This window comes from Protobothrops mucrosquamatus, unplaced genomic scaffold (assembly GCF_001527695.2).
Source record: "Protobothrops mucrosquamatus isolate PMUCROS unplaced genomic scaffold, P.Mucros_1.0 scaffold3859, whole genome shotgun sequence".
Classification (NCBI taxonomy): domain Eukaryota; kingdom Metazoa; phylum Chordata; class Lepidosauria; order Squamata; family Viperidae; genus Protobothrops; species Protobothrops mucrosquamatus.
Genome location: NW_015389809.1, coordinates 23,798 through 39,456, shown reverse-complemented (window position 1 = coordinate 39,456; position 15,659 = coordinate 23,798). Strand labels below are relative to the sequence as shown.

At 47.1% G+C, this 15,659-nt stretch overlaps 1 protein-coding gene across 1 annotated transcript in view; it reads left to right on the top strand.

Annotated features, from left to right (window-relative positions):
- ADGRD2 (adhesion G protein-coupled receptor D2) overlaps positions 1-15,659 on the top strand; it is a gene marked incomplete at its 3' end in the record, with an annotated part of 51,127 nt that overhangs the window by 27,918 nt on the left and 7,550 nt on the right. The window contains exons 10-18 of the mRNA XM_015827670.1: positions 2,762-2,867; positions 3,625-3,680; positions 4,956-5,082; positions 5,371-5,474; positions 6,952-7,054; positions 7,198-7,351; positions 8,438-8,571; positions 10,396-10,511; positions 12,511-12,631. Coding sequence (XP_015683156.1) covers positions 2,762-2,867; positions 3,625-3,680; positions 4,956-5,082; positions 5,371-5,474; positions 6,952-7,054; positions 7,198-7,351; positions 8,438-8,571; positions 10,396-10,511; positions 12,511-12,631 — 1,021 coding nt within the window. The remainder of the gene's footprint in view (positions 1-2,761; positions 2,868-3,624; positions 3,681-4,955; positions 5,083-5,370; positions 5,475-6,951; positions 7,055-7,197; positions 7,352-8,437; positions 8,572-10,395; positions 10,512-12,510; positions 12,632-15,659) is intronic.

The window sequence follows — 15,659 nt, the reverse complement described above, 5'->3', positions numbered from 1 at the left end:
AATAGAGCTGGAAGGGACCTGGGAGATCTTCTAGTCCCACCCCCTGCTCAAGCAGGAGACCCTGCCTAGACCATTTCACACAAGTGGCTGTCCAGTCTTTTCTTAAAAACCTCCTGAGCCAGCTGTGTGCTGCAGCTGCCAAAAAGGCCAACACAGTGCTGGGCTGCATTAACAGAGGGATAGAATCAAGATCACTTTATAAGGCCTTGGTGAGGCCACACTTGGAATATTGCATCCAGTTTTGGTCACCGCGATGCAAAAAAGATGTTGAGACTTTAGAAAGAGTACAGAGAAGAGCAACAAAGATGATTAGGGACTGGAGGCTAAAACATATAAGGAACGGTTGCTGGAATTGGGTCTGTCTAGTTTAATGAAGAGAAGGATGAGGGGGGACATGATAGTGGTCTTCCAGTATCTCAGGGGCTGCCCCAAAGAAGAGGGAGTCAAGCTCTTCTCCAAAGCGCCTGAAGGCAGGAGAAGAAGCAACGGATGGAAACTAACCAAGGAGAGAAGCAACCTAGAACTAAGGAGAAACTTCCTGACGGTTAGTACAATTAACCAGTGGAACAACCTGCTTCCAGAAGTTGTGAATGCTCCAACCCTGGAAGTTTTTAAGAAGAGACTGGACAGCCATTTGTCCAAAATGGTGTAGGGTTTCCTGCCTGAGCAGGGGGGTTGGGCTCAATGACCTCCAAGGTCCCTTCCAACTTTATTATTATATTATATACCGTATTACGTTTCAGTCTCCGTGCCTTGAATCGTCTTAGTTCCTCTTCTCTGCACTTTTTCCCAAAGTCTCCACATCAATCAAAGCATCAATCAGAGTCACAACGATGAAAGCATCCCAAGTCCGCACTGGTGGAGGTGGGCTGAATCCCTCTCCCAATTTCCTGCTTGCGGGATGCTCCGCAAGGCTGTCTCTCCCCGGCCACGCTGCCCTTGGGGTGGGCTTGTCATTCTTGTTTCCTGGCACACGAGGGTGCTGTTGCTTTTTTAAAATTTCCCTTGCCCTGTTTCCCCCCCCCCAAAAAAAGCAATTGCTGGGAAAAAGAGAGGTGGGGGGGAGAGAGGACCAGTTTTTGTGAATGAGTCCAGCTTCCAATGGAAGATCTGATTCCATCCATGGGTGAATCGAACGGAGCTCCCCAATCTGATTTATCGGTTTAGTTTGCTTCTAAAAATGGATTTTCCCCACAGAATCAAGGAAACCTTTAACAGAATAACAGAGTTGGAAGGGGCCTTGGAGGTCATCTAGTCCAGCCCCCTGCTCAAGCAGGAGACCCTACTACACCCTTTCTGACAGATGGCGGTCCAGTCTCTCCTTGAAAGCTTCCAGTGATGAAGTTCCCTCAACTTCTGGTGGGAGGCTGTTCCATTGGATACAGATTCAAGTCTGTTTGAATTGTCTCTGATTGGAACCGCTGGAGTTAAAGAGGCCAGATAAAAAGTAGATAAATTGAAGGAGGTTGGGGACCGATTCCTTGGTCAAGGATGGATGGGAAGATTCCTTGAGGACTCTTTCTTTCTACTTCAATCCCCCCAATCCACAAAATAGATACAAAATAGACCGATGCTTGTTAGCGAAATAGACAAAACCCCAACAATATGCCACAATGTCACAGGATCACAATAGTGTAAGCGGGGAGAAATTAAGCAGAGGACACATAAAGCAGAGGAGAGGTGGGCTTCTCCCATCTCTCCGGAGGTCTTTAAGAAGAGAAGGGACAGCCCTTTGTCTGGAATGGTCTAGGGTCTCCTGCTTGAGCAGGGGGTTAGACTAGAAGACCTTCAAGGTCCCTTTCTACTCTGTTATTCTGTTATTCCTTCTTTGATTTACAAGATGAAGAGTTGGTCTACAGACATGACGGGGTCCTCCAGATTTCTGGCGAGCTGGGTTGTGACTCCTGGGGGTGGGATGGGGTGACAAAAGTTGGGTCCCTTCTCCAATGTTCCCTGAATGTTCCTGATCTCCATTCCTCTGTCTGTGGGGCACAGAGGCTGGCTTGGGCCATGCCACTAAGCCTGCCATAGAATGCAAGAATCGGAAGGGACCTTGGAGGTCTTCTAGTCCAACCCCCTGCTTAGGCAGGAAACCCTATCCCATTTCAGACAAGTGTCCAATCTCTTCTTAAAAGCTTCCAGTGTTGGAGCATTCACAGCTTCTGGAGGCAGGTTGTTAATAATAATAATAATAATAAAGTCAGAAGGGACCTTGGAGGTCATCTAGTCCACCCCCCCTGCTCAGGCAGGAAACCCTATTCCATTTCAGATAAGTGGCTGTCCAATCTCTTCTTAAAAGCTTCCAGTGTTGGAGCCTTCACCGCTTCTGGAGGTTAATTGTTCTAACCGACAGGAAGTTTCTCCTTAGTTCTAGGTTGCTTCTCTCCTTGATGAGTTTCCATCCGTTGCTTCTTGTCCTGCCTTCTGGTGCTTTGGAGGATAGGTTGACCCCTTCTTCTTTGGGGCAGCCCCTGAGATATTGGAAGACTGCTATCATGTCCTTCTCTTCATTAAACTAGACATATCCAATTCCAGCAACCGTTCCTTATATGTTTCAGCCTCCAGTCCCCTGATCATCTTTGTTGCTCTTCTCTGCACTCTTTCTAGAGTCTCAACAACTTTTTAACATCGTAGTGACCAAAACTGGACGCCGTCTTCCAAGTGTGGCCTTACCAAGGCCTTGTAAAGTGGCATTAATGCTTCACCTGATCTGGATTCTATCCCTCTGTTGATGCAGCCATGCTCCCCTCTTCCTCCTTAGGCATCTGAGCACGCAGGTGGCCTCTTCCATTATCTCCTCCAGCTTGGTCAGCAACTACGAGGAAATCAGCACGTCTGTGCAGTACCGTCTGCGGCATCGGGTTCAGGTGAGGCTACCGAGAGTAAGGAAAGAACCCGGGGGAAGGCAGGAGAAAGGAAGGGGGAAGGGGTCGCTGAAGGACCTCAGGATGGACCGTTTTCTTCCATCAAGGTCTGTGTTTCCTTGAGGGAAAGCGTTGGGGCAAAGGTCCACCTGCAGATGCCCTCTCTCCTTTCACCCTTCATTGTTCCCCACACACACACACACACACACACACACACACACACACTTCCCCCCCCAAACTCAAGACAGTTCCCCTCTCCCCATCATTTGCTGCCCGACCAGTCTTCTCAGGATCAAAATGGTTCACCAGAGGTCTAAGTTGACCATCTCCAGCCTTGAAACCCAACTTTCCTTGGGGCTTTTGAACTTCTGAAGATCAGCACGTCCTGGGCAAGGCGCCTTGCATTTTTTAAGAATTAAATATAAAGGTCCTGTTTTGCAGGTCACCCCAACTTCAACAACAAAAAAAAAGGAACGGAGTGGATCTTGGTTTGTGGTTAGAGGAGATTGGGCGCCTTGATAAATTAAACAAGACCTTTCCTCCACATAACACAACGCTCAGGGAGATTTAGGGAAATTTGCGGCTGGTCCCATCCGGTCAACTTATCAAGATGAACCCAAGAGAACTTGCAAGAAGTCCACAACTGAGTATTTTTTTTGGGGTGGAGGGGGCGATCAGAAATTTTTTTCCCAGCCAGCATCTTCAATATTTCCTTTCCAGAGAGGTGTTTTATCTTCTCTCTGAACTTCTTTCTCTGTAGGCTTTACCGGACCAGCTTGTGGAACCAGTTTGTGCTTTTTGGAACTTCAGCAGAAGGTAGGCGGTTCGGAGAAGTCTCCCAGTTGCGTTTTTGGGAAAGGCACGGAAAGAAAGAATTCAGTAAAATTGAGTAGACTTTGTGGGATCCTTGTAGTACCATCTCTTGAAGGTTGGAGCTGTCTAATGAGGAGAGATGGACAGAAGGTTCCTGCTCCAACCTTCCTCTTAAAGCAGACTGAATTCAAAGCTTATCTGCATCCACCTCAGGATGCTTCACTTGGGGACCAAGCTCACCCTTATGTAGAAGACCCTTCTTGAGTATGCCCAACCTGTGAACCAACGACAACAGCCACCAACAAAATCCATCCAACCATCTCTGAACATGGTCTGCTAAGCACGCTGCCCTATAAGTACACCACATACAACTTCACTTCTCAGTTGTTGAACCCAGTGGTTGTGTTGTGTTTGAAGTAGGTCAGTGATGGTGAACCTTTGAGAGACCGAGTGCCCAAACTGCAACCCGAAACCCACTTATTTATCACCGGGTGCCAGGTGGGCATGGCCCACTGAGTGGGCGTGCCTGTGGTGGTCATGGCAGACTGGGTGGGTGTGGCCAAGGTGGGCATGGTCACCTCGATGTTGCTCGTGGGGAGGGACGCCTGTGGGAGCTGGGCAGGGTTGGGAGAGATCTGGGGGGTCTCTGGCAGATGGGGCAGTGGGCAGGAGGCCCAGCATAGATGGGGAGGAGGCACACAATGCCTGATATCATCGGCCTCAGCACACAGAGGCCAGCGAACGTATGGGGGCCGACAGTGTCCGTCAGCAGCCACAGCCTGCCGGCCCCTCAACCGGTGCACTCTGGGGCTCCGCAGCCCACCGCCAGCAGTTCAGAGAAGCCGCTGAGGAGGCGATGCAGTGGGTCGCGCCCGGGAAAAGGAGAGCATGCGAGGCCAGGAGGGATGGGATGGAGGGGAGGGAAACCAGTCATGCTGGGATGCATCCGGCCACGTGGGATCTTGGTGAATAAGTGGGCACCTGGTTGAAGAGGGACGGTTGCCATCTCCGGGGCATGGAGCACGTGCCCACAGAGAGGGCTCTGAGTGCCGCCTCTGGCACGCCTGCCATAGGTTCGCCACCACTGAAGTAGGTGAACCAGGGAAGGTGGTTTGGTGTTGTTTTCTTTAGGACAACTTTTACGAAAGGAGAAGGAGAGTTAAGATCTCTGGAGGTGGTTCTCAGCTTTTTCCCACCGGCAGCTTTCCCTGGGGGGGTGGGGGCATTTGGTGTCCAGAACGTGAACATCTGGGCCCAGAACTTTTCCCTGTTCTTCAGTCCTGAAGGTGTTGGCGGCTGGTCCACCAGAGGTTGCTCGGTCTCTTCCTCTCAGGAAGATCTAACCACCTGTGCCTGTAACCACACCACCAACTTTGCAGTCTTGCTACAGGTCTATGAAGTTCAGGTTAGAAGGGGGTCAGGAGGTTCTCATTCCCTGTGGAGGAAGACATTTCTTGGGGGGCTTTGGTGGAACCCTGGGGAGAAGCCGTGGAACGTGGACCTTCATTTGGCTTGCACAACATTGTCCACATTCCCTTTTCTAGACCCCCACCTTGCGTTTCATCCCTTCCCTTCCTTGATCAGATTGCCCAAGAGCTGAACTGGCCCATTGCATGGAACCTGTTGAGTTGGGCCCTCGGGGGCCATCTCGCCTCTTCCTTACCTTCATCACGTTGTCTCTTCTTTCACACAGAGGAGTTTAGAGGAGGAGTCCACGCTGAAGACCCTGACATTTGTTGGCTGTGGTGTGTCCTTCTGTGCCTTGATAGTCACCTTTGTGCTCTTCTTAGCCGTTGGGTGAGTCTGAAGTAACACAAACGGACGCACGCTTGTTAAATCAGCTGCATTCTTGGGTCCCCATGGCATCTTGAAACGAACCAGCCAAGTGATCTCCATTCACACAGCCTTCTAAAACATCTAACCGAGATGAAGCCCAAAAAGACCTGATAGGTCATGTGAATGCATCCCTGAGGTTTCTCCTTGGCCAATTGTGTGGGGCTAGAAGGGATCTTGAAGATACACTCTCCTAACCCTGTCTAACTTCTCAAGGGTCCATTTAATATCTTTTTTTAAAAAATTTTTCTTTTTCTCTTTACAAAAAACAAAATACGAAGTACATTTTTCTTTCTTCTTAACAATGCTATGTCCTATATCTCTTACATTTATTTACACTTATTTACATTACCTCTCATACTTTTTTATCCCTCAATTCTAACCAATTGTAATACCTGTCCCATATCTCATAAGATTCTGTCTTGTCTTTTATTTCTAAAGTAAGTTTGTACATCTCAGCACGTTCTAATATCTTGTAAATAATTGTTACATTTGTTGGTATATTTTCCCTTTTCCAGCATTGCGCATATGCAATGCGGGCAGCAGTTATTATATGTATAACTAGCTGTACCCGGCCACGGGTTGCTGTGGCTCAGACAGGTTAAATGTTTTTAACCTGTTACAGGTGTGACATCTATATAATAGTAGGTATATAAAAACACGCGCGTATTTGAATGCAACGTTGTGTCAAAATTTCAAAGCAATCAGTGAAGAACTTTCGGAGATTTAAGATTTTGAACAAACGAACATTTACATTTTTATTTATATAGATGATGTATTGAAGTTGTTTTTCCATCTTTGGATTGATTATGCCTAATAAGAATATTTCGGGTTTAAGCTCGATTTGTTCTATTGTTATTTCCTGTATCCATCTCCTTATCTGCTCCCAATAAGAATTTGCTTTGCGGCATTGCCACCACATATGATAAAATGTTCCCTCTTTATTTTTACATTTCCAACAGTCTGGGTTCATCTTTCTATATAAATAAAAATGTAAATGTTCGTTTGTTCAAAATCTTAAATCTCCGAAAGTTCTTCACCGATTGCTTTGAAATTTTGACACAACGTTGCATTCGAATACGCGCGTGTTTTTATATACCTACAGTATATTGTATAGATATTGTATAGATATTGTACACCTGTGACAGGTAAAAACATGCTTTTTTGAAAAACAGCGCTATCTGTTGGACGTAAAAGCAACACACGCTTTTACCAAACTGAGCCACAGCAACGCGTGGCGGGGGACAGCTAGTATTTTTATATATTTTAGCCAATCTCGCCGGTGCTAAATGCCACCCATAGAACATTTTATATTGGTTTTCTTTGTATGCGGTTGACAACGTTAGTTTGTAATTTTTGTTCCATTTAGTATCTTTAGTAGAAACTAGTGGGATACACTCAGTAGAGCTTGTGCCAAAACATTTACTCTTCCTTTCAACAGGGTCCCCAAAAGCGAGCGAACCACGGTGCATAAAAACCTGATCTTCGCCCTGGCTGCTGCAGAGGCCCTGCTCATGTTCAGCGAATTGGCGAAGATCAACCAGGTCAGGAGAAGAGCTGGGAAACAGGAGGAGAACCACTTAGGAGATGTCCTACCTGTGCTAGCTGAATGGGGCCCACAGAGAACCCCAAATCCTCTCCTTCTTCCACCAGACATCTGACCCCAGGACTCCCCATTTCTCCCCAGGGCGTTTGCTTCGCTGTCACGGCCTTTCTCCACCTTTTCTTCATGGCGGCCTTCGCTTGGATGCTGGTGGAAGGTCTTCTGCTCTGGAGCAAAGTGGTGGCCGTCAACATGAGCGAGGATCGGAGGATGCGTTTCTACTACGTGACCGGTTGGGGTCTGTATCCCAGGGGTCAAGAAGGGGAAGGGGCCACAGGAAGATCGGGCTAGACTGCTTCTTCCTTTGACCCAGTTGAACCAACTTGTTCAAACCTAAGCTGGAGTAGATCAGAAGTCTACTCTGAGCCGTAGGAGGTTCTCCCCACTCATCGTATCACGATGGGAAAGGATGGAGTTGATGTCCAGTAGGGAAGGACCACATTGGGGAAGGAGCAGTCAAGTCCATTGTATGGAAAATGGCCAACTCCTCACGGCGATTGGATGTCTCTGTAGCTAGGTTGCCCTGAAAAGAACCACAGATAAGCCAAATATTTATGGAGATTCTCAGTCATCCAGGTCAGGGTTGTCCCAAAGATGCTTTTTCAGGAGGCAACTGGACTTTCTTGGTTTTGCCCCTGAAGACGTTTCGCTTCTCATCCAAGAAGCTTCTTCAGCTCTGATTGGATGGTGGGGAATGGAAGGATTTATACTCCTTGCAGACAGCTGGTCATTTGCATTCTTTGAGAGAGTCGTTGAGGCCACTTGGAGGTTTAGCTGTGTCCTAATGTGTCACAGATAGACAGTCTCCAGGTGGCATCAACGACCCTCTAAAAGGATGCAAATGACCAGCTGTCTGCAAGGAGTATAAATCCTTCCATCCTCCACCATCCAGTCAGAGCTGAAGAAGCTTCTGGGATGAGAAGCGAAACGTCTTCAAAGAAAAACAAGAAAGTCCAGTTGTCTCCTGAAAAAGCACCTTTGGGGACACAAATAAGCCAACAATGTTGTAGATATCTCTATTGTGCAAACGAAACCTGTTCTATTAGTATATGGTTGAAGAGGGTATGCAGATACATCAAAGCATTATGAGTAAAACAAGATTAATTTAAACACATAGCCTCTGTCTCTCCCTGTGTGATTTGAAACTCGGAGAAGACAACTTGAGGGAGCTTCACAGGATAGCCCAAGAAGGAAAAAGAATGTGCTGGTTGGAGACAATGAAACGCTCAAGCAGAGGTCAACTGTGCTTCTTCCTCAATGGTCAAGTGGATCATTGGAGATGGGATGAAGACACAGACCGGCCAATCTCTCCCCTTCTTTCCAGGGCTTCCTGTGCTGATTGTGGGTGTCACCTTGGCCACTTCGTTCAACAAATACGTGGCGGACAATCACTGTTGGCTGAATGTGCAGACAGAGGTCATCTGGGCATTTGTGGGACCCGTCCTCTTTGTCCTAACGGTAAGGGCCAACATCTATGGTTGACCTCCTGGCCTTCCTCATCCACCCTCTTGCAGTTTTGAAGGCCCAGAAATTAAGGACCTTTAATGTCCACCATCAAAGACCTTGGCTTGCAACTTCAACGTTCCTGTGTTTTTTGCCTCCCTCAACAAGGTCATCAACCTCACCATCTCGCCCCTCCATCCATCGTCCATTGCAGGTTGCCTCTCCTTAACTCCTCAAGTATCTCCAACATCTAGGGGGGCTTCCAGAAAGATTTTTTTCTCAGCCCCATCTGGCATCAGTGGGGTTGAACTTAGAATCCTCTGCAGGAGAAGTTTTTATACTTGCTACTCCCCGCCCCACCAACCTTTAGAGTTCGGTCCTCACAATTTTGAAAGACGGACTGAATTAAGCGGACCTTTAGATAGATGTTGTGTGCCAGGTCAGTACATTATTTAGGAGCAGGTTCACCACACCTTCAGATTAGACTTTATTTCTGGCTCTGCCTGCCGGGTTCAAGCTTATTTCTGTAGACCAGTAACAGAATAACAGAATTGGCAGTGACCTTGGAGATCTTCTAGTCCAACCCCCTGCTCAGGCAGGAGACCATATACCATTTCAGACAACAGCTGTCCAATATCTTCTTAAAAATTATCTGGAGCTCCCACAACTTCTGGAGACAAGTTCCTTCCTTCCTTCCTTCCTTCCTTCCTTCCTTCCTTCCTTCCTTCCTTCCTTCCCTCCCTCCCTCCCTCCCTCCCTCCCTCCCTCCCTCCTTCCTTCCTTCCTTCCTTCCTTCCATCATATATTTTATCTATCTCAAAATCATAGAATCACAGGGCTGGAAGGGACCTTGGAGATGTTCTAGTCCAACCCCCTGCTCAGGTGGGAAGCCCTATGCCATTTCAGACAAACGGTTGTCCAATTTCTTCTTCAAAACCTCCAGTGATGAGGGAGGGAGAGAGGGAGGAAGGAAGGATAGCAAAATAATAGAATAACAGAATCACAGAGTTGGAAGGGACTTTGGAAGTCTTCCAGACCAACACCCCCTCAAGCAGGAGACCCTACACCATTCTAGACAAATGGTTGTCCAATCTCTTCTTCAGTACCTCCAGTGTTGGAGCACCCACAACTTCTGAAGGCAAGTTGTTCCACTAATTAATTGTCCCAACTGTCAGGAATTTTCTCCTTAGTTCCAGGTTGCTTCTCTCTTTGGTTAGTTTCCATCCGTTGCTTCTTGTCCTGCCTTCAGGTGCTTTGGAGAAGAGCTTGACTCCCTCTTCTTTGGGGCAGCCCCTGAGATACTGGAAGAATGCTATCATGTCCCCCCTCATCCTTCTCTTCATTAAACTAGACATGCCCAATTCCAGCAACCGTTCCTTATATGTTTTAGCCTCCAGTCCCCTGATCATCTTTGTTGTTCTTCTGTGCACTCTTTTTAGAGTGATTAAGGCTCTACCCCATTGGTGACCAAAACTGGATGCAGGATTCCAAGTGTGGCCTTACCAAGGCATTGTAAAGCAGTATTAATACTTCACGTGATCTTGATTCTATCCCTTTGTTAATGCAGCCCAGCACTGTGTTGGCTTTTTCGGCTGCGGCTGCACACGGCTGGCTCCTATTTAAGGGATTGTCCACTAGGACTCTGAGATCCTTCTCACAGTTACTACCATAGAGCCAGGTACCGCCCATACTACACCTGTGCATTTGGTTTTTCTTGCCTAAATGTAGAGCCTTGCTTTTTTTTCACTACTGAATTTCATTTTGGGCAATCATTCTCGGTTGTCCAGAAGGAAAATTTCACGGTCCTTGGAAGTCTTATTGATGTTGTTGTCATTTTAGGTGAACACCTTTGTGCTCTTCCGGGTGGTGATGGTGACAGTCTCCAGTGCACGCCGGCGGTCACGGATGCTGACCCCCAACAGCAGCCTGGAGAAGCAGATTGGGGTTCAAATCTGGTAAGTCGGGCCCGTGTGTGCACGTGTTCCTCCTCGTGGGAGCAAAACTAGACGTTTGTCAGCTCTCCAAATCATGTTGATATGATTCTGCTTCTCCGTGACCTTTGGCATGGATGGACAGACAGACATTTTTCCCCCAACCCCCCTTACAGTCAACAAAAATTAGAACTGGGCATTTATTTATTTTTTAATTGAAAATTTTATAAAATTTTACAATATAAATCCCCCCCTCCCCCAAACCCAACCCTCCATCCCTCCCCCCCCTCACTTCCCAGAGCCAATCACAGGATTAACAATAAAATATCATAATCTAACTAACATTAATCAACTATTAATCTAACAAATCTATAACTTCCTTTAACTCTCTTTTAAAACAAATATACAATTATTAAATATCATAATATTAACATAATTTTGAATATTAAAAATCAGAAGTTCATTCAAAAACCAGATGATATTTTTGGGTTCCATATTTCGACTCAATATAAACAATCCATCTTCTCCAAACCAATATATATCTTTCTTGTGAATAATCCTTCACATAAGTGGAAATCTTGGCCATTTCAGCTAAGTTTGAGACTTTAACTACCCAATCTTCTATAGTAGGTAAACCTTTCATTTTCCAATATTGAGCAATTAATAATCTTGCAGCCGTTATAAGATTTAACATCAGAACTGGGCATTTTTGATTCAATGGATAAGCCAGAGGACGGTTTGATCACGTCTCCAAAACTGTTCAAAACTTGGGCATCTACGACTTTTGCCCAGACATAGCATCAGTGGGTCAAAACATCTTGACGTTGGCGCATGGATCTGATTCAGAAGAAGGACACATTGCTGAAAACGTGGCAATTGTGGCAAGGCGTCTTAGCTTCCGCCAATAATTCAACACCAAAAGAAAGATTTCCATCACCTCCCCCGCCATCATGTCTAGCTTCTTGGCTTCACAATTTCTGCCCAATGTTTCTTGACGTCAGGTTAGAAACCGGACCAATAGAACACAACATCTTATCTTTCCATCTTTGGAAGGGATGGTTTCCACTTCCCCCTCTGCTCCTGCCAAGCCACATCTGGATGCTTGGAGCCACCCCATCCTCTCTTCTCCTCATCTCTGCCCTGCTCAGGGTCAACCCATCATCTCCCCGAGCTTTGCTCCGATAAGGCCAAACGGGTGGAAATCTCTTGTTGTTTTTCAGCTGGCGCCGTGGGCAGCCACAAGACACACACAGTGTTCCTCTGGTGGTGTAAATATCCTCCAGGCTGTTTGCAGTGCTGAAGGTGGAGGCCTTCAGGGGCGGGAGGGCGAGATGACATCTCTGCCGCTGGTGGCTTTGGAGGCATCTTCACCCCGGTTGGGTGGGATGACGTAGAAGAGCCAGCGAGACCCCGATTGAACCGGCCTGCAAATCAAAGATATATTTTTTTTAGAGTTGCTTATTTATTTCCACAGGAGTCCATCGTGACTCCTTTGGCTACTTGCAAAAGCTCCGATTAAGAAAGGATAAATAAATAAAAAAGAACCTCAACCACAAACAATGTGGTGGTTCTTCTGGGCTTCGGATTCGTGGGTGGGTGGGCTTGCTTCACAGCTCCCTGAAATGGCGGTGGGGGTGGGGGTGGTGAAGGGGAGGGGGGTCTCTCTCTGCCTTGGCAAGAAGCAAAAAGGAGGGAAAATTTTGTCCCGTTCTGAGGTAATTTGGAAAATTATTTACCGATTGTTTGTCCGGGTTTGTTCTGAGGTAATTTGGAAAAGGGGGAAGCCCCGATTGTTTGTCCATTTGTGGTTGTGGAATCTCCGCTGTCGCACGACTTGGGAGTCATTCCAGGCTACGAGATAAGAAAAACCCCAAAGCAGAAGATTACAAAAAGAGCATCTTTCCACCCAACAGGGAGAATGGAGGGAGAAACAGCCCCAAATGAACCTTGCTCTCGCGCAGCCCACTTTGGGGAACTTGGGCCGGGAAGAGACCGACCGTTTTGTGTTCTGCTCCTTTTCCAGGGCCACCACCAAGCCCATTTTGGTGCTGCTCCCTGTCTTGGGCCTGACCTGGGTGTGCGGCATCCTCGTTCACCTCAGCATCACCTGGGCTTACATCTTCATCATGCTAAACTCCCTCCAGGTGAGTTCGGGTGGACTGAAGCTTCTCTCCCAACATCTGCAGAAGGTTCAGTAGCCCCGGGCAAGGTCTCCTGGTCTAGCAGGAGTCGCGAGAAGGCAGAACCTTTGCACCCCAGGGCCACAGGCGTGGCGTGAACCCCAAAGGGTCATTGCCTGAGCTCGGCTGTTGAATTGGGAGCCCCGAAGCACGCACCTTTTGATAAGGCAATTAACCTTCCATCAACCAATCAATCAGAATAGAGCTGGAAGGGACCTGGGAGGTCTTCTAGTCCAGCCCCCTGCTCAAGCAGGAGACCCTAGATCATTTCAATCAATCAATCAATCAGAATAAAGCTGGAAGGGACCTGGGAGGTCTTCTAGTCCAACCCTTGCTCAAGCAGGAGACCCTTGACCATTTCAATCATTCATTCAATGAATCAATCAGAATAGATCTGGAAGGGACCTTGGAGGTCTTCTAGTCCAACCCTTACTCAAGCAGGAGACTCTTGACCATTTCAATCAATCAATCAATCAATCAATCAATCAATCAATCAATCAATCAGAATAGAGCTGGAAGGGACCTGGGAGGTCTTCTAGTCCTACCCCCTGCTCAAGCAGGAGACCCTTGACCATTTCAATCAATCAATCAATCAATCAATCAGTATAGAGCTGGAAGGGACCTTGGAGGTCATCTAGTCCAACCCCTACTCAAGCAGGAGACTCTTGACCATTTCAATCAATCAATCAATCAATCAATCAATCAATCAATCAATCAGAATAGAGCTGGAAGGGACCTTGGAGGTCTTCTAGTCCAACCCCTACTCAAGCAGGAGACCCTCGACCATTTCAATCAATCAATCAATCAATCAAAGTATACAGCTGGAAGGGACCTTGGAGGTCATCTAGTCCACCCCCCTGCTCAAGCAGGAGACTCATGGTTTTCTTAGATGCTCCTATGGGGACCATATATAGTCAACAACTGCCCCCTGGTTCAGGAGTGTTAGCGAAGAATGCTAGTGGGAACCTCAGTCAGAAAGTTTTGCTTGAATTTTCCATCCTTTCCATCCTCCCTCCCTCCCTCCTTCCTTTCCTTCCTTCCTTCCTTCCTTCCTTCCTTCCCTCCCTCCCTCCCTCCATCCATCCATCCATCCCATCTCCTTCCTTCCTCCCTCCCATCTCCCTCCCTCCTTCCTTCCTTTTTTCCTTTCTTCCTTCTTCCCTCTCCCTCTCTCCCTGCCAGCCTCTCTCCCTTTCCTTCCTCTCTCCTTTCATCTTTTCCATCCATCCTCCCTCCCTCCCTCCCTCCCTTCCTTCCTTCCTTCCTTCCTTCCTTCCTTCCTTCCTTCCTTCCTTCCTTCCTTCCTTCCTTCCTTCCTTCCTTCCTTCCTTCCTCTTTCCCTCCTCCTTCCTTCCTTCTTTCCTCTCCCTCTCTCTCTGCCAGCCTCTCTCCCTTTCCTTTCCTTTCCTTTTCCTTCCTCTCTCCTTTCATCTTTCCCTCCCTCCCTCCCTCTCTCCCTCCCTCCCTTCTTCCTTCCTTCCTTCCTTCCTTCCTTCCCAACCTCTCCTATTTTTCTCTCTTCCTTCCTTCTCTTCTGCCTTCTTTCCTCATCTCCCTGCACCCCCCCCAGGACTAACTAGTCATCTAACCTACCCAAAAATAAAATGCACAACTCAACCCAGGAATCAGACTCAAACACGAACAATTGAGCCTGCTCCCTTTAACCCCTGGCGAAGATTGCTTGGAACAAAACAGTATTTAATTGCCGCAGCTTAGCGGAGGGGATGCTCTGGAAAAGACAGGCAAATATTTACGGGCCCTGGGATGTCAGCTTTCCTCCCCCTTAAAAATTTCCGCCGTCTTAAGAACCAGGTGGATGCAAACCACGCTGAGCCAACCGGGAGGGCAGGAGAGAAATAAAGAGACAGAAAGTGTGTGTGAGAGAGTGTGGTTTCTGTGTTTGTGTGTGTGTGCGCCCTGTCTTCCCACCCGTGATGCTTCTTTGCATCTGCAAAGAGCGCAACAGGCTGATGGGCCCCTCCTTCCACCTGCGTGGGAGTCCTGCGGCTTGCAGAGATACCGGCTGCAATTAATGCGTCAGCTGGCAAAGTTTTGCGATAGCCAAAGGAGAACAAGGGGGGAAGCGAAGCCCTATCAGATGTAAAAAAAACAAAAGCAGCAGAGCTGAGCACCGAGTGCAAAGTTGGGTTGATTTATAGCTAGGAAATAAAATTCTGAACCAAGTGGGGAGGGGGCCCTGAAGACCCTCCCTGGGCCAAAACCTGTAGAGGGTGAACAGACACACACACACACACACACACACACAGAGCGCCTGTTTGCAGAGGGTCCTCAATTCCACAAGGCGAGACATTTCTTCAAAGGGAGACATTTTGGGTTCCAGAAAAACAAAACTCACCAGTCTCAAAAACTGTGCTCTCCTGGCACAGATTTTTCTTCTTCTCCCCAACAAGAATTCATTGCATAAATAGCACATTGCACAGAATTATCGCAGGGGAAGCCAATTGCCAGGGTGAGGAAAAACCTGCATTTCTGCAAAAGTGTTCTTGTGTGACTTTTGTGGGTCCGGCTCAGCTTTGATTCCTTCTCTGGGAAATGGGCGATTTATCCAACCGTTTCGCTCCATTTGAAACAACAGGATTTCTGTTAAGTCTGGAGCGAGCTAGCAGTAATTTTGGGGTGCTTTTAAGTCACAAAGGATCATGTTTATCATCAGGGAAAAAAAATATGTGTTTATAATTTGGCTTGAGAGGGAAAATTCAAGAGCCGAAAACCAGGAAAACAAATACATCTAAAGGACTTTTCTGAAATAAAAGATTGTTGTTTATAATAAGGGATGTGGAAATAAGCCCTCAACAGTTATTAATAATAAAACATCAGGAAATTAATCACCGGTCTTAACTCTAATGTGCATTTCAAGAGCAAATAGAAACCAGCAAGTCTGTCAGTCAAACTACTTTGGCCACTTACTTTTTAAATACTTATCTCCTGAGAACAAAAAGGAAAAGTTTTCTAAATTGTACAAAACATTATT